General features: G+C 40.8%; 1 protein-coding gene across 1 annotated transcript in view; it reads right to left on the reverse strand.

Annotated features, from left to right (window-relative positions):
- LOC127572450 (SWI/SNF-related matrix-associated actin-dependent regulator of chromatin subfamily E member 1-related-like) overlaps positions 1–8,634 on the reverse strand; it is a 35,155-nt gene extending 26,521 nt beyond the window's left edge. Inside the window, exons 1-2 of the mRNA XM_052019726.1 lie at positions 8,489–8,634; positions 2,515–2,590 (exon numbers count right to left, since the gene is read on the reverse strand). Of these exons, the coding sequence (XP_051875686.1) occupies positions 2,515–2,537 (23 nt within the window). The 5' untranslated portion in view covers positions 2,538–2,590; positions 8,489–8,634. The remainder of the gene's footprint in view (positions 1–2,514; positions 2,591–8,488) is intronic.
- Between the last annotated feature and the right edge of the window lie 14,817 nt (positions 8,635–23,451).

Below are 23,451 nucleotides of genomic sequence, written 5' to 3' on the forward strand. Positions count from 1 at the left end.
GAAGGGATTAGGTGTCATTAGCTTAATTAATTTGGCACAACATCATGGGCAGAAGGAACCAATCCTGTACTGTACTATTCCATGCTCTCTACGTTTTCCTTGAATAAAAATTCAAATTCTAATGCTTACAATGTTTGATAAATACTATAAGAAAGCAATGTTAGGAATGCACTTCCCAGGAAACTCATTTTAAAAGAGATCAAGAATTCAGAAATGGTAGTTTTTGAATTGATCAAGTTCGTGTTTACTAAATTTTATAAAAGTAGTGTATGGACTAATACACTATTCTAGTAAATAGCCTGATAATTTATACTAAAAGCTAACTTTTGATCAAGATAACATAAAGCGAGGTAGGATGTGCCATTTACAGCACATACCTAACGCAGCAAAACACCTCAAGGTTTAATCAGGCAACTAAAATTGACCACTGTGGAAGAGATTATTAGAGGGGTGACTAAAAAATTGCTCAGAGAATGGTTTTGAAATGTGTCTTAAAGGGGGAGATTGCCATTCAGAAAATTGATCTAATGCAATTTTGCTAAATACAAGCTAGTTGTGCAATCACACAGTAAATGCTATGAACAGATATAAACAATTACATACAACTGATGAACTAGGGTACAAGGCTTCAAAAATAATTGTCCTAAGGACTTATTCAAAGTTAACTTTTTACCTTTAATCGAGCATGTTAAACAATTGTTTACTAAATGGTCCCCATTGTCTCTATCATTGATTGGTCAAATTAATGTGGTTAAGATGAACATTTCACCAAAATTTTTGTATTTATTTCAGGCGGTTCCAACTTTCATCTCGAAATCCTTTTTCGATACTACTGATGCTAAAATTCTTTCATATATATGGCAGAATAAAAACCCAAGGTTAAGTAAGAAATATTTACAAAAATTAAAAAAGGATGGCGGTATGGCTTTGCCTAACTTTAGATTTTACTATTGGGCAATTAATATTAGATATTTAATTTTCTGGGCACAAGATTTAGATGTAATTCAATGTCCTCGATGGGTGTATCTTGAGTACGAGTCCGCGCAAGGATTTTCATTAGCTTCTATTTTAGGAGCCTCACTCCCTTTTGCACTTGCTAAATTGAGTAAACAAATGATTAACCCAACAGTTAAACAGACAATACGAATATGGTTTCAATTTTGTAAATTTTTTGAATTGAATAAATTCATTTTATCAAGTCCTATCCAATCCACTATTTTCTTTCAACCATCCAGAATTGATTTAGCTTTCTCTTTATGGAAAATGAAGGGAATAACACGCTTTCATGATTTATTCATTGATAACTGTTTTTTGTCTTTTGAACAGCTAATAAATACAATTTGCCTAGATCACATTTTTTTCGATATTTATGGATTAGAAATTTTTTTTAAAGTTATTTTACCTACTTTTCTTATACCATATAAAATTGAAATTATGGAAAAAATTTTAGGTTTTAATCCTTATCAGAAGGGCTTGATAGCAATAATTTATGATCTGATTATGAAAATACATCTAGACATGATAAAATTAAGAATGATTAGGAACGAGAACTCCAGATACTTTTAGCTATAGAGACATGGAAGGAAATTCTCCAATTAGTTAATACATCTTCAATGTGTGCTAGACACTCTTTGATAGTTTAAGGTGGTTCACAGGACCCATATGTCTAGGGACAAGTTAGCCTGTTTTTAATCACCATATAAATCCCATATGTGACAGATGTAATTCAGAGGTGGCCTCCTTGACACATATGTTTTGGTCCTGTCCTATTTTGGAAAACTATTGGAAAGACATTTTTAATATTATTTCAACTGTATTGAATATTGATTTACAACCCCATCCTATTACTGCAATTTTTGGGTTACCAATGATGGATTCTGGCCATTTATCCACTTCTGTTTCTCGTATGATTGCTTTTGTTACGTTATTGGCCAAGAGATCCATTCTATTTAAATGGAAGGATCCTATACCTCCTACCACATTTCACTGGTTTTCTCAAACTATAACATGTTTAAACTTAGAAAAAATTAGGAGTGGTACTGTTGATCCTTCGCTTAAATTTGAGGAAATTTGGAGTCCATTTATTATTTCCATATGATATAAGCAGACCTTTTTCGAATCCCTTTCAATTACCTTTGAATATAGAGGAGTGGAGCTAACGACATAATAATGTTTATTTTTAACCAAAGAAATATCAGTCCAGTTTTTTTTTGAAGTTTTTGGTTTGCTTTTTTGTTTTGATTTGGGGGTTCTCTTTTCATATAATTAAATTTCTTCTCAATTTTTTTTTGTATCATGTTCACTTATTAAGAGATTGGGAGGTCCAGATTATATATTTTACTCCCTGTGAGGGTATATATTAACTATTATTATTGTTATCCCAATCTCTTCACATCATATGCATAATCACTAATGTTATGTATATTAATTTGAAATTAATTTGGAATTCAATAAAAAGACTGAAAAAGAAAGAAATAATTGTCCTGATATTTCCATGCTAAAAACTGAACCTACCCAGAGTCTGGTGTATAATCCATCGCTGGCAAACGTGCGAATGACAAAGGCAAACAGCTAAGGTTACACAATGTGCCTGGTTAGAGAATTATAAAAGAAGATACATTAATACATGAAAACTAAGGTTGCTCACAATTCAAATTTGAGGTCAATAAAATTAGGTGCACAAGACCTAATTATCAGGATTTTATTGTGACATTCAAACATCTACAAGTTCTACAAATGAATCTTTCTATATTTACATTCTGACTGAATATCTTACTAATCCTTGATTGTAAATCACACTATCCTGCAACGTGTAATAAAACATGCAATTTAAAAAAAATACAAAAAGTGTGCACTTGGCAGTTGCGACAGTGTTCACCACAGCAGGTACACTAACGGGACACAGGAAAATATTTACATCCGTCTCCCAATGCTGTGGCATTGCCTCACATACCTGGTTTGCAGTTAGATATAGGTAAACCACTGGATTCTCAGCTAGTTATAAGAACTACATGCTGTCAATGAAATACTTTGAAATAGATGACAATGACGATGCAAAATAATTACAGAAACATATTATTCTCCTTTTAACAATTATCAGAAAAAGTTTGTGACAGGATGTGCTGCAGCCACAGCTGGTTGTACCTGCTGCTGCACTTCAGGGACAACATGCAGAGGTGTACACTGTAGCCAGAGCCAAATGTATGTGCTACAACACACACTAAACCTACGGTCCAGTGTACATGCTGCGATGTACACTAGGGTGGCAACCTACACATTGCACTGCCGGGCGAACGCTACACCCCGCACTCCCGGGCAAACACACCAAAATCAGAGTTGAGTTTACTGTCATATGCACAGGTGCAATGAAAATCTTACTTGCAGCAGCATCACAGACACATAGCATTAGACACAACATTCACAAGAAAAACACAAATTAAACATAAATTGTACACAATTTTTACAAGAACACAATTAGAACAAAAAAAGTCAATTTTAGTGCGAAGTGATCAAAGCAGTCACAGTGTTACTAAACTGCAGTGATTAGGGTTTTGCCAGTTGGTTCTTGAACCTGGTGGTGTGGGACTTCTGGCTTCTGTACCTCCTGCCACATGGTAGCTGTGAAAAGATGGCATGGCCCGGATGGTGGGGATCTTTGATAATGGATGTTTCCTTCTTGAGGTAGCACCTCCTGTAGGTACTACCAATGGTGGGGAGGGACATAACCGTGACGTACTGGGCAGAGTCCACTACTCTGCTGCTTCTTACATTCCTGTGCATTCGAATTGCTATACCAGACCATGATGCAATCTGTCAGGATAGTTTCAACAGTATATCTGTAAAAGTTTGTTAGAGTGTTCAATAACAAGCCAAATCTCCTAAGAAAGTAAAGACACTGGTGTACTTTCCTTATGATTGCATCTATGTGCTGGGCCCAAGACAGGTTAACGCCCAGGGATTTAAAGCTGCTGACTCTCTCCACCGCCAATCCCCCAATGTAGACTGGCACATGTTCACGCTCCTTCCCCTTCCTGACAATCAGCTCTTTAGTTTCACTGACATTGAGCGAGAGGTTGTTGTTGCGGCACCACTCAATTAGGTGTCTTGTCTCACTCCAGTAAGCTGACTCACCATCACCTGTGATTCATCCAACAACAGTAGTGTCGTCAGTGAATTTGAAGATGGCATTGGAGCTGTGCTTAGCCACACAGTCATGTGCGTACAGAGAGCAGGGGACTAAGCACACAGCCTTGAGGAGAACTTGTGTTGATGATCAACAAGGAGGGGATGTTGTTACCAATCCTCACTGATTGAGGTCTGCCGATGAGAAAGTCGAGTATCCAGTTGCAGAGGGAGGTACAGAGGCCCAGGTCTTGAAGCTTGATGTGTTGTACACCAAGCTATAGTTGATGAACAGCAGCCTGATGTACGAGTTCCTGATGTCCAGATGGTCCAAAGCAGAGTGAAGAGCCAGAGAAATCTCATCTGCTGTTCATCTGTTTTGGCAGTAGGCAAACTGGATCAGATCCAGGTCATCTCTGAAGCAGGTCACCACACTCTTCTTGGGCACTGGAACAATTGATGCCTTTCTGAAGCAAGTGGGAACCTCAGACCACAGAAGTGAGAGACTGAATATGCCCGTAAATACTCCAGCCAGTTGGTCTACACAGATCTTTAGTACTCGGTCAGGTACATCGTCCGGACCAGACGCCTTTTGCGGATTCACCCTCTTGAAGGATGCATGGACGTCAACCTCAGAAGCTGAAATTACAGGGTCATCTGGAGATGTGGGGGTTTGTGTGGACGTGTCATAGTTCTCCCTGTCAAAGCGTGCATAAAAGGCATCGAGCACATCCAGGAGTGATAGGTCATTGCCACTTATGCTACCTGATCTCGCCTTGTGGAAAATTATATTGTGCAAGCCCTGCCACAGCTGTCAAGCGTCCATCTGTGATTCCAGTTTAGTCCAAAATTTTCTCTTTGCGCTTGCAATAGCCTTCTGGAGGCCGTACCTGGACTTCTTGTGTGACTCCGGGTCACCAGCCCTAAATGCCACAGATCTAGCCCACAGATTATGAATCTCCTAGGTCAGCCAGGGCTTCTGGTTGGGGAAGACTCAGAATGTTTTTGTGGGTACACACTCGTCCACGCACGTCCTTACAAAGTCAGTGACAACTGTAACATATTCACTTAGATCTGCTGATGAATCCTTGAACATGGTCCAATCCACCGACTCGAAGCAATACCAAATTCACTCCTCCACCTCTGTTATCCAGCTCTTTGTAGTCCTCTTCACCAGTGCTGTGCTCTTCAGTCTGTGTGTGCATGCAGGCAGAAAGCAGTACAGCCAGGTGGTCGGATTTACCAAAGTGTGGGTGAGGGATGGAGCAGTAGGAGTTCTTGATGGTGGTATAGCAGTGGTCAAGTGTGTTGGGTTCTTTTGTGTTGCAGGTGATGTGGTGATAGTAGTTAGGCAGAGACTTCCTCAATCTAGCATGATTAAAGTCTCCCACCACGATATGACAGGCATTGGGGTATGCCACTTCTTTCTTATTGATTACAGCACTTAGTTCCTCAAGTGCAAGCTTGATGTCTGCCTGACATGAGATGTAAACTGCAGTCAGGATGACAGCAGAGAACTCCCGCTGAAAGTAGAATGGTCGGCACTTCACTGCCAGATGTTCCAGGTCAAAGAAGCAGATATAGGACAAGACCGTCATGTCCGTGCACCATGATGAGTTTATCATAAAGCAGATGCCACCGCCTTTTCCCTTACCCGATGCTGCCACCCAGTTCATGCAGTGGATCATAAAACCATACACTCCAGGTGGACACTCTGCGCCCACAACCACGGGTGGAAACTACACCCACAATACTGGGCGTACAGTACACCCGGCAACCGAGTGTACACTGTATCCACAATCCCAGTGCACAACACAGCCAAAACCTGCGTGCACGCTACAATCCGTATGTATGCTACGCCCACACTCCCGGTATACACTACAACCCTAGGTGCTTGCTACACCCCACACCACCGGGTATACGCAACAACCCTAGGTGCACACTACAACCCACACCCTCGGTGTACATTGCAACCCTGGGTGCACGCTACACCCACACTCCTGGTGTACACTACAACTCAAGGGGCACGCTGCACCCCACACTGCCAGGGTGCATGCTACAGTGACCCAGTGTACACTACACCGACACTCCCAGTGTACACTGGGACAACAGGTGAACACGACAGTCCCAAGTGTACGCTACACCCAAACTCCTGGTGTACACTACACCCACACTTCCAGTGTACGCTACAACACCAGACGTACACTACACCCACACTCCTGGTGTACACTACAAAGCTGGGTGCACGCTACACCCACACTCCCAGTGTACACAACAACCCCGGGTATACACTACACCCACACTCCCAGTGTACACTACAGGCCTGGGTGTAGCTACAACGCCAGGTGCAAGCTACACCCACACTCCCAGTGTACGCTACAATGCCGGATGTACACTACACCCACACTCCCAGTGTACGCTATAATGCCAGGTATACACTACACCCACACTTCCAGTGTACACTACAGCCCCGGATGTACGCTACACCCACACTCCCGGTGTACGCTACAACCCTGGGTGTACACTACACCCACACTCCCGTTGTACACTACCATGCCAGGTGTACATCACACCCACACCCCTGGGTGCACGCTGCAACGACCCGGGTGTACACTACACCCACACTGCTGGTGTACACTACAACTTCCGGTGTACGCCACACCCACACCACTGGGTGCACGCTACAATGACCCAGTGTACACTACACCCACACTCTCAGTATACACTACAACCCCAGGTGTACATTAAATCCACGCTCCTGATGTACACTACAGCCCCAGGTGTACACTGACTCCCGGTGTACGCTACACCCACACTCATGGTGTACACTACAACCCCATGTGTATGCTACACCCACACTCCCAGTGTACGCTACAATGTCGTGTTCACGCTGCACTCCACACCCCCAGCTACATGTTGTACCCCACAACCCCAGAAAATGATAAAAAGCCAGGCGCACGCTACACCCACGCTCCCAGTGTACACGACATCCCAGGCCCCCGGTCTACACTACAACACCAGATGTACACTACAACGCAAGGTGCACGCTAGACTCTCACTCCAGGTGCATGCTACAAACCCAGGTATACACTACACCCACACTCCAGGTGTACACTACAACCCCAGGAGTACATTACACCCACACTCCCAGTGTATGCAACACCCACACCCCTGGTGCACTCTGCAACGACCCGGGTGTAGACTACACCCATACTCCCAGTGTATGCTACAACCCCAGATGTTCACTACACCCACACTCCTGGTGCATGCCGCAACACCGGGTGTACACTAAACCCACGCTCCTGATGTACACTACAGCCCTGGGTGTACATTACAACTCCCAGTGTACACTACACCCACACTGATGTACACTACAACCCAAGTGTACACTACACCACACTCCCGGTGTATGCTACAATGCCATCTGTACACTGCACTCCACACCCCAGGTGTACGCTACAACGCCAGGTGCACGCTACAACGCCAGGTGTACACTACACCCCACACTCCTGGGTGCAGGTTACACCCACACTCCTAGTGTACACTACAACCCTGCGTGTACGCTACTCCCGGTGTACACTACAACCCTGATGTACACCGCACCCACACTCCCGCTGTACTCTACAACACCAGGTGCACACCACACCGCCGCTGCACGCTACAAACCCAGGTGTACAATACATCCACACTCCCAGTGGATGCTACACCCACACCCTGTGTGTACATGACAACGACCCAGGTGCACACTACAGCAGCAAATGTACACCACCCACACTCCCAGTGTATGCCACAACACTGGGTGCATGCTACACCCACACTCACAGTGCACGCTACACCCACACTACTGGTGTACACTACAGCCCTGAGTGTATGCTACAACTCCCGGTGTACGCTACAATGCTGGGTATACATTACACCCACACTCCCAGTGCACGCAACACTCACACTCCCGGTCTATGCTACAACGCCGTGTTCATGCTGCGCTCCACATCCCTGGTTGCATGTTGCACCCCACACCCCCAGAAAATACTACAACCACCGGGTGTATGCTGCACCCCACGCTGCCAGGCACACGCTACACCCACACTCCCAGTGTACACTACATCCCCGGGTGTACGCTATACCCACACCCCCAGTCTATGCTACAATCCAAGTTCCCGGTGTATGCTACACCTTACATTCCCAGAGTACACTACACTCATGGTCCCAGTGCACGCTACACCCCACGCCCCCCCCCCCCCCCAGGTGTACACTGCAACCACACTCCCGAAGTACACCACAGCCCATAGTGCCGGTGTACACTGCACCCCACGCTCCCGCGGTGTACACTACAGCCACACTCCCGGTGTGCCAGCCCCAGGTGTACCTGTTGCCGCGCTGTTTGCTCACGGCGCCACCACGTGTGTCGCTGGACGTCCCTCCCCGTGCGGCGGCCGCTCTCCCGCCCGCTCCGTCCTGTCCCAGTCCGCCGCCGCTCACCGGCCCTTCCCCCCCACATCCATCCGAACGCCGCCCCGCTTCCACTGCCGGGTTACCGGGAGGCGGGAGAAAGAGGTCAGCAGGCATCGACACCCGGCAGGCGGCTCTGCAGCGCCTCCGCCGGCCGGAGGAGTCCGGCTCCAGCCGCCCAGCAGCGCACCGTCCCGCCGATGCTGCAGGAGTCCTCCCGGGCTTAAAGTTCAGCGATGCAGGGTCAGAAGTTAAATTCTGCTGGAATCTGCACTGAAGCTTCAGGCAGAATTTGTGGTAAGGGAATCAGGTTTAATGATCTTTGCATCAGTTCTGGCGCAAGGTAGAGTCAAGTAAGTTTCCTGATGGAGAGCAAGGATTCCGGGGAAAGAGTTCAGTCCAGCAGGAATTTATTCACGGAGCGGATGGTGAGCCTTTATCATTCTCTGCCCCAGACGGCCGTGGAGGCTCAGTCACTGAATTCATTCAAGACAGACGGATAGATTTCTGGATATGAGGATTATGCAGAAAAAAATGGCTCTGGGGTAAAAAATAAACCAGGTGGAGCAGGCTCAAATAGCCAAATCCTTCTCTTATTTCTTAAGTTCTTGTGAATGGGGAGAGGGTAATAAATGTGACAGAATTATACAGCACAGAAACAGGTCTGTCAGTTCTTAAAGTTCATATCAACACCTAGCAGCCGATTGCACAATTCCTGCACTATCCCCATTTGATTCTCCCCATGTTCCTATCAATCTCCATTATATTCTACCATCCATCTATATACTAAGGAAAATTTACTATGGCATACGACCAAACCACATGTCTTTGGGATTTGATAGGAAACCAGAGTACCCAAGGAAAACACAGGCCACTACAGGGAGAACCTCTACAAAGACAGCACTGGAGGTTAGAATTAAACCTAGGATGCTTGAACTGAGATACGGCTGCACTACTAACTGTGCCGCTGTGCTACGGGAACTAGAAGTTTAGGATTGCACCTGGGGACTGAACGCAGGTTCCAGCAAGATTGTTACCCAGTCTGCATTTGCTTTCTTCACTGTGGTGGAATGGAGCACCAAATGTACAGTAAAGTGAAAGAAGTGCAAGTGAATGACTGCTTCACCTGGAAGGACTGTTTGGGTCCCAGAATGGCAAGTAGGGACAAGATGTTGCATCTCCTGCAGTTACATGAGAAACTGCTATGAGAAAGGGAATGCCTAGTGGAAATGGTAGAACAGCCAGGGAGTCACAAAGAGAACATTGAAAAGGAAAGTGGGGGGGGGGGGAGATATGTCTGGTGGTGGAATCTCATTGAATTGCAGTAATTGCAAAGGATTATCTGTTGTATGTGGAGACCAGTGGGAAGTGAAGACCATGGGAAGTCTATCCACGACTTCCCAATGGCTGTTAGAGAAACTAAATATAGATTAAGTGATTGATTTGCAGAGCACCTGTTGTCAGTCCACAGAGGCAACCTTAAGCTTCCAGTTGCCTGCCCCTTACAATTCTTCACTCCACTTCCACTCATGCTTATTTGTCTGTGGTCTCTTGCACTATTATAACGAGGCCAATGCAAGCCTGAGGAACAGCACTTCATCTTCCACCTGGATCTGAATTCAGTTTTCAATCCTCCATCTTTTGATAACTAACTTTCTCTGTCTCTATCAGAACTGGCCATTTCAGCTATAAATCATCCATCTGGCTCATTTCTTCTTTTTCCCCTTTCCATTAGCATATCCTGATTTGTTATCTGCAACACATCACTCTTTGTCACCCTCTAACTGCTCCTTTATCAACCCATCCCCATGGCAACCCTGGTCTCAGCCTAACATGGATGTTCCCTCTGTTTTATTCATCCCTCTCTCCAATTTATCTGCAACTAAGGTCCTAGTTCTTATGAAGGGTCTATGAATTTGAACTGAAACATTAACTCTGTTTTTCTCTCCACAGATGCTGCGTGACCTTGCTGAGTGTTTCAAACATTTTCTTTGTTTCAGATTTTCAGAAACTGCAGTTCCTTTTATGTTTGTGCCCTGAGAAGAGTTGTATACGATAGAATATCCTTCTACTTTTAGGTATTACTTAAAGGTGTCAACATTTATCTGTTCTGCTTCCAGGGATTTTGAACAGTTGATTTTTTTTGCAGGTGGTTTTACTTTTCTTTACTTTCGTCATTATCCACTTAAGAAGGCACATGGGATGTGGCTTTCATTAGTCTGGGCGTTGAATACAACTTTATAAAACATTGGTCAGACCTCAGCTGGAGTACTGGTCACTGCACTGTAGGAAATATATGATAATGCCGGAGAGGGTGCAGAGGAGATTCACCATGATGTTGTCGGTAATGGACTGTTTCATTTATGAGGTCAGACTGGAGTGGCTAAGTCTGTTTTCTCTGGAGTGGAGGAGATTAAGAGGAGACATGATTGAGGTATATAAAATTATGAGGGGTAGACTGCAGGAAACATTTCCCCATATCCGAGGTAGATAAAACCAGAGGTAATAGATTGAGGTAATGAGTAAGAGATCTAAAGGGGAATAGAGAGGGACCTTTTTCATCCAGAGATTGGTGAGTACCTGAAAGAGCTGTGGAAGCAGAATCACAATAGTGTTTAAGAAATGTCTAGATGACCATATGAAGCCCCTAGGCATAGAAGGCTATGATGCCAAGTGCTGGGAAATGGGATAGGTTTCCACTTGTCGGTGTGGGTCTGATGGGCTGAATGTCCTGTTTCCGTTTGACTCTATAACTGATCACCACCCACTAAGGATGGAAGAATTTTGAAATTCCCTTTCGCAAACTGCAATTGATTCTAGGCTGCTGTGAGATTGATAGGATTTTGTCCACTAGAGTTTACAAAGGGTATTGGGAAATACAGCTATATGAATTTAAGTCACCAATTTGCCATGATATCATTGAATTGCAAAGACACTGAAGGGGGTCACCTGTTTCTTTACTTGGTAATTATCATTCATTATCAAATTAATTTCAGTAAAACCTGGCTGGTCACGTTTTGTGAAAGAACATAGAAAAAGTCAGGAATGGAATAAAAAACTTGGAGTCAGATCTAAGAGTTTCAAAATAAAAGTAAAACATTTCAGTGCCTCACAGCATTAGTCTTTGCAGTTTTCTGGAATTTCAGCAGATGGCATCTGGTGATTAGTTTTTGCATCTTTAACAATCGAAACACAATGCTGCCATTTTCATCTGTTTAACACCTCTTAACTAAATTCAGGCACTGAATATTAGAGGTTTTTCCTGTCTGTATGTGATGTGATTGTAGCTGGAATTATGCAATAACAATAGGGCTCAGCCCACAGTATCAGTTGCCACCTTTGTTCAGTCAGTAAGGAAGATAATTCTGGTTATGTGTTGTGTTAGAATCAAGGCCTGTCTAGGATCCTGCCCTATTTTCTATCCATTATGGTGTTTTTTTTTCAGATCCACACTGCTGAATTCCAGTCAAATGTTACTCAACACAGAGATGTCAATGTGACTGAAGAATGTCACAGGACACTCATTAAATCTTTCATCTTGCAGCAGTCCTCAATTTAAAATAATGCTTAACTGCATCTCTAACTTGCTACTTTTAAACATCAGATATTGAAGAATATTTTATTTCTTAACATCCAATGGCTGGTGACCCCTTGGACAAAAATAAACTTCCAAGAAAATGTAGTTGTAATATTAATCTTTTATTAAGTGGGAAATTAGATACATTTTACAGAAGACTTAAGTACTTAAAAGCATACTTAAACATTGAATTCCTATTATGGCAATTCCATAACATTTCACACAAAACTGAGCAACTAAACAAGTTTAAACAAATATTTGTTTTCCATGAATTCTCATTGGCTGATGTGACAGTGGGCAAGGTGTTGCAGGAGCAGTACATCTTGCAGCACCTCCCATTAGACTTGTCTGTCTTTGTTCATATTCTTAAAAAAATGTGCTCACTAAATTGCCAAAAGTGCCTGCAAGAAATGATTGGACCAAAAATCAATCTCATTAATCAATGAGGTTTAAGCTTTCAGAATCACAGAATTGAGAAGAAGCACAAATTCAAATATGTTCAGGTATACAAAGAAATAAGGGGAAGGAGAGAAAGATCTGGAAAAGAAAAAATGAAAAAAGATTCCAAAAGGAAAAAGTAAGGGAAATATGATGCCATTTTCTTTTTAAAATCTCCATAATTTGCTTTTGGAAAGAATGAGACGAAGTGCTCTTGTTTATATTCTGACCAAGAGACATTGACTGGCAGTCACTAATGACTATCACATTGTGAAAAGGTGACATACTGGTTGGTAGTTTTAACTTTCCGTGGCAAATTTAATGGCCAGTTAACCCCACAAATGTAACATCCTCATGAAAATCATGAAGCAATAAAGGACAAGATAACATTTTTGCAAAGCTGACAGTAAAATGCATCAAAATCCCTTGCCATAGGTTGTGGGTTTATGTGGATCTTGAATGCCAACTGTTATTTTCTTCAGCAAATTCTGGGCTACCATTGAAACAAAGGTAGCAATGGTGGAATGGAAGTGCAAAGTCTTCTGCAGTATGTGCCAAGATCATCAATGGAACCAGAGTTACTTCGATGCATAGGGGACAGTAATGCTCATTATCTTGTTTTATCTTCCTTTGCTCCCAGTCACTCGAAGTGTATGTCTATGACTGATGAAGTGGCAGAGGAATGCAACAGTTAGTGCCAGTGCTTCACGGTTTCACTAACTCAGGTTCAACCCTGCATTACTGGTGTGAATATCATAGAGACGTAGAGATTCATAGAGCCATACAGCACAGAAGCAGGCCCTTTGACCTGACTTGTTCATACCGACTGAGATACCTATCTGCGCTAATCCCATTTTCCTGCATTTAGTCCATATCCTCTGTCCCTTTCCTATCCATGAAACTGTTGAAATGCTTTTTAAATGATGATCATTGGTGCTGCCACATCCTTCCTGAAAGTTAAGTACAAGTCTCCTGCAGCAGCTGAAATATTGCAGAGCAGCAGTAACACAATAGAGGATGCTACAGGGTGACTGATGACTAGGCCATTTTCAATGATAGATAGTAGAATGGAACATAATGTCTAAAATTTACCCCCATGAGAAAAATACAAACTCGATGAGATGTCATTCATTGCTGAAGGTACAAGTGACACACAATCTGAAATGTAAATATGATTGATCAAAACTAAGACAAGTTTTTCCACTGTACCTCAGTACAAGTGACAATAATAAACCAATACCAATGTCTCTTTATAAAGCTAGTTTTTGAAAAAATTCTCAAGGATTTGAATGGCAAGCATTATGTTGCACAGGACATAATGTTTTCTCTGTTGAGGAATTCATAAATAACAGGGAGGAATGTGTTTGCCTCCAAGTTTGTCACCCCACCCCCATAATTCCTGCAACTGCAATAAATCTTGTTTGGTTGCACAGATCCACGTCAACTTAAGGTATTGCTGGCGAGACTGTTCCATCATGAAGCAGAGCAGTTCACTTGTGGCAATTGAGTCATGGGTAACAGAAACTAAGTCTCTGTCCCTGGATTGACCTGATGGCCTAAGCAGGTCAAAGGATTTTTCATGTATTTCTAAACAATTCTGCTGATCAGGGACACTTGAAAATAGTTGAAATGGATCTAAATAATAAAAATGTCAATTTTTTTTTAAACTAAAAATACAGTTATTTAAAAACACATTTAACTCATGGAAATCAATTTTAAAAAGTTAATTAAAGTAAGGAGAAAAAGTAATCCACTTATCATCACTTAATATTTCCATTGAGATTGGTGATCCCCATCCTAATGAATTGAGGGTATTGCTAGATGCACCAGCTGTGACTAGCATAATGATGAGGGGCTGGATACCTGGTTTATCCAGCCTCAGGAATCACCTGGGAGTTAAAGATGAATCTGGGTTGGAACAAGGAATAAGCTAACCTGGCATGGGTGGATGTCAGGAACTGCTGACTGGTGCGCTCTGGAACAGCCAGCTAGTGATCAGCATGATCCTGCCACTGAGTGTCAAAACAGGAAATGTGTAATCCAGGAGCTTTGGTCACAAAGCCATAACATGTCCTTTATACTGAATTACGAATCACTTTCTGTTACTTTGAAACAGTTCTTGGTCTTTAGTAAAAGTCTTACCACTGTAATTGCAGCAAGCTATGCTTCCACTGTTGGCCTGTAGTTCAAACAGCTGCGTTTGATTTGGGTTATGTTTTTTTTGTTCTGACTTGTACTGGTTTAGATCTTTCAGTCTGATTTCTGGTGACACACTATTGAGGAAAGGTAACAAGGCTCTCTTCTGCCTACTGACCTTAAATCACAATCTTTTATGTGTCTCATCCTTCCCTTTCACTTACTATTTTTAATCTTTTAGCCATTCATCGATGATCTACACCTTTTATTTATTTGCCACCAATTGTATCAGGCTCATTTCTGCCATTCATCTATGTCCTGTTTTTCATTTAAGCACTTTTCAGTTCACTCTATTTGTCAGGGTGCCATGCAATTCCTTCCTTGGCCTTGGAATATTAATATGCCCAGCATGTAAGCTAATGCAGCTCAAGCAAAAAGGACTTGAACTATCTTAACCTTCACTCCATCACATTACCATTTGTGTCAACAACTTTAGTGAATATTTTTAGATGTATTTCAAATTGCCTTTAACTGAGCATAATGCCATTGCTCTGAAACTAGGTGGGAAAATGAAGCTCTCTGGAATAGTCAAGTCTACCAGTAACAAAGGCAACAAAGAGGATTTCAACAGCAAATGAACATGAGGTAAAACAACATTACCAAGGTGGAGACTGGCATTCTGAGCGAATGCGCAGAATTGATATGTCAATCTCTTCTCAGGGTCAAAAATGACACCAATGACCTTATGGTTCTGTTTATGCTGATGAAACTCTCAGGGGAGATGTCAGAAATTCTGTCAGTTTACTACATTGTCCTGCAATATTCAGAGTGTGTCAGAAAGGGCATTTTCATTCTTATGCAATAGTTTAACCATGTGCTGCTGTAACTTTCTTTCTATTATCATAAGTAATTTTATGTCAATTCTTATACCTAATTATTAGTACAATGTTAGCACATGTTTGGCTTCTTTGGTTAACACAATGTTTGGCTTCTAAAAACTGCTATAAATAAGCATGTGTTGCAAGAAACACTTCAGCAAAACAAGACTACAATGACTTTTATTTATACAGCCATTTTACTATGGCAGATTCAGGTATTATGTAAAAGTAATTCATGATAAGAAAACCTGGCATTCAGTTGGATATATACAGTATTATTCCTGCTGTTTGCGTCAGCTGTTAAATCATTTCTTATATGTATCACCAGAAACTCATGTGGGTCTTCCTTCATCAGGTAGTTATCTATGTAATCCTAACAAAAGTGGTGCACTTATTCCTGGTTGTGTCTAACCTGCACTTTCTAAAATAAAGCTGATTCCAGAGGCTAACAATCGTCAGTAGTTTGAATGCATCTAAACAAGAGTCAGGCCAATATTGAACTAAAAAAAACTACATCCACAGCAATTACATTATGGGGCACCTGTCAAGTGGTAAAATGTCAGGAGACATTGCACACCTATGACAGCCAAAATAATTTGACAATGAGCTACATGAGGAGATACAAGGGCAGGAGGTCGAAAGCATGGTTAAAGAGGAGTGTCAGATATGAGAACGAAAATATGGGAAATTCAGATATCATGGGTGGGTTATATGGGAGAGTTTATGGAGATAGGGTGGGGTCATGGAGGGATATGAAAACAAGAATGAGAACATTGAAATTAAAATAAAGAATTTAAGCCATGGAGTGCAGAGGTAATGGTGTAATAGCTGATGAGAACTGAATAAAATGGTAATATCAGGATTAGCCTTAATATAAATGCAAATTTTCTTTTAGAAACTGATCTTTTATCTCAGCACCACATTTCTGCACAATGTCCATATCTTTTGATTCCCTTACTGTCCAAAAATCTATTTATCTCTGTCTTGAATATTCATAGCAACTGAATCTCCACAGTCAAGTTGTGTAGAGAATTCCAGAAGTTCATTAGCCTCCAGTTGAAGATATTTATTAGCAATCCATTTTCTATCTTAATGTCTCCATTAATGGAATAAAATAGAAGCTTCTTTTTTAACTAGTTGTTAATATTAAAAAGTTCATTGTAAATATATAAAGTGCAGCTGCATCTCATAGAGCTCTGCCAAATCAAAAAATAGAATTTGGACCTGAAGATTCACAAACAACCATGATGTGACATGGTGGCACAGCAGTTGGTGCCGTTGCCCCACAGTTCCATCAACCTGAGCTCAATCCTGACCTTAGGTGCTGTTCTGTGTGGACTTTGCATGTCCTCCCTGTGACTGCCTGGATATCCCATGCCTGCTCCGGTTTCCTCCCATATCCTAAAGACATGCTGGTTGATAGGTTAATTGGCCACTGACATAATAAGCTTAACTAATTGGATGCTGTTATAACTCATCATCCATGTTACACTCATATTCTTAAAATGCAGGAAATTTTCAGCTAAAATAAAGAGGGCAGTAGAAATTCAGTGGGATTATTACAGTTATCTGCGATTGGATGAAAGGAATTATACCTTGATATTCATTTTATTTGGAAGAAAATCACTCAGAAAACACAAATTGTCTATCCACTTCTACATATTACCCACAGATCCCCTATGCAGACTCAGGGTGAATAACTATTCGTGTAGGTAACAACTGGCCTACAATGCCTTTTGGAACAATGCCCTGTGACAAATTATATTAGTGCTACTGTTACAAAATAAATCATCCAAGTTAATTTCATTTGTGTGAAAGTCCAAAACTTGAAGCTGAAAATACATATCCATTAAAATTTTAAGGGAAACATTATTTCTTTACTCAGACAGTGGTTAAAATGTCTGCTATATTGAGGTTATATTGGGCCTATACTTTCCAGAGTTTCAAAGGATGAGAAGTGATCGTATTGAAATGTACCAAATTCTTAGAAGGCTTGACAGACTATGTACTGGATGGTGTTTCCTCTGGCTGGGGAGTCCAGAACCAGGGGTAACAGTCCCAAAATAAGGGGCCTGGAATTCTGGACAGAGATGAGAAGAAATGTCTTCACCCAGATGATGGTGAAGCTTTGGAATTCTCCATCCACAAGGGCTATGGAGGCTCAGTCACTAAATATAAACAAGACAAAGATCAATGGATATTTAGATAATAAGGGAATCAAAGCCTATTGGATTACTAGGAAAGCAGCGCTGAAGTAAAAGATCAACCATGATTTTATTGAATGGTAGAACATGGTGCTACATCTAATTAAGAGGCATCATAATTCCAATACTAATTCTACATTTGAAATGTTGAAAAGCTTATTAACACAGTTAGTGTGTTCGGATTGTACAGCAGAGGCTGCAGGTTGACTGGAGTCCTCATCAATTGACAACTGTGTAACTTGCCCTGTTTTAACATTTGCAAAGTTTTACAAATGCACTAGCAGGGGTGCTGTAATAAATGACAAAGTGAATTCACAGCAAGGATTATCTCCACCTCTATTTAAATGATTGAGACTAGTATGAAACAATAGTCCTCAGATAAAACAACATCGAGCAGATTGTGATTTAGTGAATTCTATATAATCATGCCTTGTGTATAAGTGTTAGATAAACAAACCTATGTTAACTGTCAAAAATGTTTGCCTTGAACATTGCAGATTACAGGTGATGAGAAAAAGCAAGTTTTAACCAATCAGCCATAGTTAACAAGTCCAATTTCTCTAACACCAACAGTCTCAGACCATCACACTTACCAACCAGGCTGATTGAAACCGAAAGCTAATAGTTTCAGCTTCAAATTGTTTTCCATTGACACTGATATGCTTCTTTAACCATTTCGGGGCCCTTCACTTCAGAAAACTTGTAAAAGTCTCAGAGAGAGAGTGCAGAGAGCATTTACTGGAATGATCCCAGGGATAAGAGTCAAAAGTTCTGAGGAGAAATTTGTAATGCTTATAATTTTCAGAGAAGATTAAAAGAGAAATTTATTAGAGTTTTAATTGAATGATTAAGAAGAAACTATTTCTACAGGTATAAAAACAATGATAATCAGAGGGCACAAACTTAAAATGTTTGTCAAAAGAACTGAAAATGAGAATTTTTTTTACATCATGGATGGATTTGTTCTGCAAAATACTGATGGAAGGAGTGGTGGGGAGTTGGATAAGTACACAGAGGAGACGATTGCTGGTCGATGGTGAAAGAGCAGAGGTGTAGGACTTATTCGCTATAGTATTATGATGAAATGGTTCTTTGTGCTCTCAGATACCACAGCAAATGAGCTGCCTGAGGTACAGCAACACATAACCGTTTCAGATTTTGTATTGCTTCACTAAAATGATTTTCAGCACATAATCAATTGTGTAAACAAGCCAGAAATATTTAATATCAAGGAAAAATAATGATTTGGTTTTCCTTCGGGCAGATGCAGCTGTTTTAAGCTGTCAGTAATTTTATGCTGTAGAACTTACCGTAGAGGAAAACTAAATCAGATATAACTTATTAGTGGACATATTTTGCCCAGGGATATTATTAACAGTGTTGGTCTAATTTATTGAAGATCCATGGCAGCCTTTTGTGTTTTACGCTGCAGTCATTGCCTGAGCTAGAGTAAAACAAAAATATTTTGATGCACAAATCTGGATGAACAATGGAAGCTGACAAAGAAAATCACATTATCTATAAATGATGTAAGTTCTAGCGTATCACCATTTAGTATATTAGCATATTCACCATCCCACATTGTCACAATGTTTTCCACAAGGAAGCCCCAGGTTTCCTAACTTGAAAACTGCACAATGGCTTTATCTATCCTTAAACCTACACTTGGTGGAGCCTTGTTGAGTGGAAACAGTGCTTGCTCTCACAAATAGATCAACCACAATCTCACTGAATGGCAGGAAAAGTTCAAAGGGCTGAATGGCCTATTCCATTTACTGTGCATATTTAAATCAGATGGTCTGTGCATGCCAGTTTGAGGAGTGGTGCCTGAGTTGATAAGAGAATAAGTAATCTGGTAAAGCCTCTCACTTTGTGAGGAAGGATGGATGGTGAGGAGGACAGATTCTTAATATGGTTCCACGGGTGCATTGAACCACCCACTATGCAACTGTCATAACGAGCAACAGACATAGAAGCAAGAGACTGCTGTGCCATTGTGTAAAGCCATGGTTCTGCTATGTCCCTCTCCCTCAAATGATCCTTACAACATCCAATAAATATCTATCAACATCAGCCTTGAATATAATTAATAGCAGAGCAAGTGACCTTTGAGGAAGTGAATTGCAATGATTTATAACTCACTGAGCCTGCAAATTTCCCTTCATCTAAGCTTTCAATCGTTGTTCCTTTATTCTGTCACCATGCCCTTGCTTCTCACCATTTTATCATAGCCCTTCCAACTCTGCACCTTTTGTGTTAACTATTTTTTTCAATTGTTAAAGTCAAGATTATTTTCATATTCCTGACTAATAATTGATAATGACACTTTTTTTGTTTTTCTCATTTAGTTTTCTTGATGACTGTCATTCCTCTGCAACACTGCTTTCTCTCACTATTTAGTCTATAATATATTCGGTATCCTTGACGTGATCTTTTACAGCTTAAATTAAATGACAATATCAGAATTAGTACATGTATACCAAAGGTAGATCATTTGTGCCAACCGGGCTCTGCTGGCATTTATACTTCTTACTAGTTTCTTCTGTTTCCACCTACACCTCCATAACCCCAGAATCAGAATCAGGTTTGTCATCACTGACGTATGTTGTGAAATTTGTTGTTTTGCGGCAGCAGTATAGTGCAAGATATAAAGACATAAAAATTACTACAGGTTACAAAAATAAATAAATAGTGCAAAAGAGGAATAACAAGGTAGTATTCCTGGGTTCATGGACTGTTCAGAAATCTGATGGCGGAGGGGAAGAAGCTGTTCCAGAAACATTAAGTGTGTGTCTTCAGGCTCCCGTACCTACCAGCACATCTTTCTATTCCCATTGACCCCGCTCCCCCCACCCACCAAGAATTTATCAGGTTTCAGTTTAAAAGTACTTAAGCTAGCTGCTTCAACCATTCTTGTGGTAGTGAGGCCAACATTCTAACCACAAGTATTCCCTCTCCTGAAAAATAAAGGCCACAACTTTATTGATTGTGCCTGATAGCTGTAATCTCAGTTCTGCTACTTCCTTATAAATTACTTGAGCACTTACACTGAGAGCTATCACCTACTGTATTTATTGTACAAAGACCACAACAGTGCAGGGTGCTCTAAGTTAAACAGTAAAGTAATACTATATGAATGTAATAACTTCCTTTAGTTTAGCAATGATATTTGTATTTATTCTATATCTGAATTATTCAATATTTTGTATCTATTTATATGTAAAGCCCTTGGAAGCATAGTAATGGATTTTGGAAGCATAATCATTATAAAATTTCAATACATAATTTCAGCATGTTCACTTTTGTCCTTTGTAGCTTCCTGAATAATGCAAAATGGATTATTTGGTTATAAAGGTAGTGCATCAGGTTGAGTAACATTGGCTCAGCTGTCTCGGACTTCCTCACAAAAGTCCAAAAATGCAAGGTGAAATGACAGTGCATCTGCTGCTGAATTCACCACCGAGTCCAATGGCAGACCAGCGATGTGCCGGTGAGGGGGGCCAAGTGCACCTAGCATCCGCCTCTCATCCTCACACCAGTGATGGCTGATGTACGGACTGTGAGCCCATCATTTAAATGGGTTCCCTACCCTGCAGGATAAGTATTTCCCTTTATTTTAATATTTTACAGTCATTTTAATCAGTCTTCTACTTATTAATTCTTATATATTGAAATGTTAAGTTGTTTTAAACAATCTCTAACTATCAGAGGCATTTAAAACTACAGTATATTGGGACTGGGGCCTCCACAATACAGCTTCTGAGGTCTACTCACTCCCTACAATCTGCTGCACCTCACAGATGCCTCTCAGGAGTGCAGGCTTGGCGCATCCAGCTGTTCAAGGTAGCTGCAGGCAGGGAGGTGGAGTCCCATGCACTCCAGCCCATTGGTTCTCCAGTTATCTCTGAAGTACCACAAGTCTGAAATCTGTGGTCCATAAATGGATTTGTAATAGTAGAGTGCAAGCTGGTATAAATATTACATAGTTTGCTTTCATGTAGTTAAGGAGTGTACTGAACCATGAACTAAACAGACATTAAATATTAATTGCTGCCATAAGCAAAAACACAATAGACAATTTTTTAAAACCACCAAATCTTGAAAAACACAAATTCTAAAGCATATATGCAATTTTTATGACAATTATTTGTCCATAACATTATCTTATTCATTACATAATTCCAATTTTATAATAAATGAATAGCCAAACATATTATCAATCTGTTTGTTATACAAAATGTACAGTTTTTCTACATTAATATTCTATCTGTCTTTTGAAGCAATGTTTAAAATGAAATATTTTGAATAAAAATCATTTTGCTTAATGAAAAATTAGTAGAATAAAATTAAAAGCAATTATATATTTTTACATCGAAGTGTCATTGAAGTGACCTTGGTAGCTTCCTGAAAGAACTGTTTTTGCATTGTGCGCCAACTAAAGCTTAATTATAGACAATGCCTAGAGGGATCTGACTAGAATAAGTAATGTAGGGCAAGATGACTTATTTGTGGCAGATAGAAAACATTTATTGTCAAAGTGGAGAGGATAGGCAAAAGCTCAGAGCTCAAAAGCCAAATACCTAAGGTTCTGGGAATAAAAGCAGAAAGTGCTGAAAATAATCAGCAGGGCAAGCAGCATCCAGGGAGAGAGAAAGACAGTTAACAATTCAGAACCTTTCACCAGAATTTTTACACATTACTAAACACTTCAGCTGTTTCAGTGCATTCCAGCAAATGATGGAACAAGGAAGGAATTCTCAGATCCAGTTTGAAAGTGCCATCGAAGAAGTCCCACCCTCCTACATTTTTCTCAGGGCCTTCCAAATGTTCCCCCTTTACATTTTTATTCTGAAAATTAAAAAAAAATCTGTAAATGCTAGAAATCTAAAATAAATGCAGACAATATTGGAAATACTCAGGTCAGGCCAGATCTGTGGAGAGAGAGTGTTGGCATTTCAGGTCATCAGAATGTACCCTGGGATCTTTTGACCTACTCTTGTGGCCACAGTATTCAGTGATCGGTCCAATTAAGCTTCTAGGGGACTTGATAATGTCAATGCATTAAAAATAAAGAGGAGGAGGTTAGACTCTCTATTCATGGAAATGATTCTTATCTGGCTGTTTTGTGTATGTTACTTGCCATTTGTCAGCCCAAACTGGACATTATCCAGGTGCATAATATGATTTAAAAAACATGAACAAATCTTGCCAACAGAACACTATTAATTTCCTGTGTTACTCAGTAATTTTTATACATCTTATGCTGCATCACATTTGAAAGCAACACATTGGCCCTATTTGCAAAGCCTCTTCCCCACTCTGCTATTCTGTTATTCATTGACCAAGGATGTTCTGCTCAGATTGATCTTCAGGTCACGCTGTCAGGTTAATTTAGATTGCATTTCCTGAGGCAGCTGGCAGGTGAGAATTGGATGGTTGAAAGGTCACAGCTCACTCAGTTTCTTTTAAATAATATTTGACATCTGTCAGCAAGAGTCACATCCAGTGACTCTCAGAACATAGAAATGAACTCTAACATACTGCTATAATGGACTGTTTAATTGATTTGGCATTGGACATGTCACCTCAGATTATATACGAAGGCACATCATACCTTGAAATGTTTAAAAGGGCTTTGCCAAGCTGC

Source organism: Pristis pectinata, chromosome 7 (genome assembly GCF_009764475.1).
Source record: "Pristis pectinata isolate sPriPec2 chromosome 7, sPriPec2.1.pri, whole genome shotgun sequence".
Taxonomy (NCBI): domain Eukaryota; kingdom Metazoa; phylum Chordata; class Chondrichthyes; order Rhinopristiformes; family Pristidae; genus Pristis; species Pristis pectinata.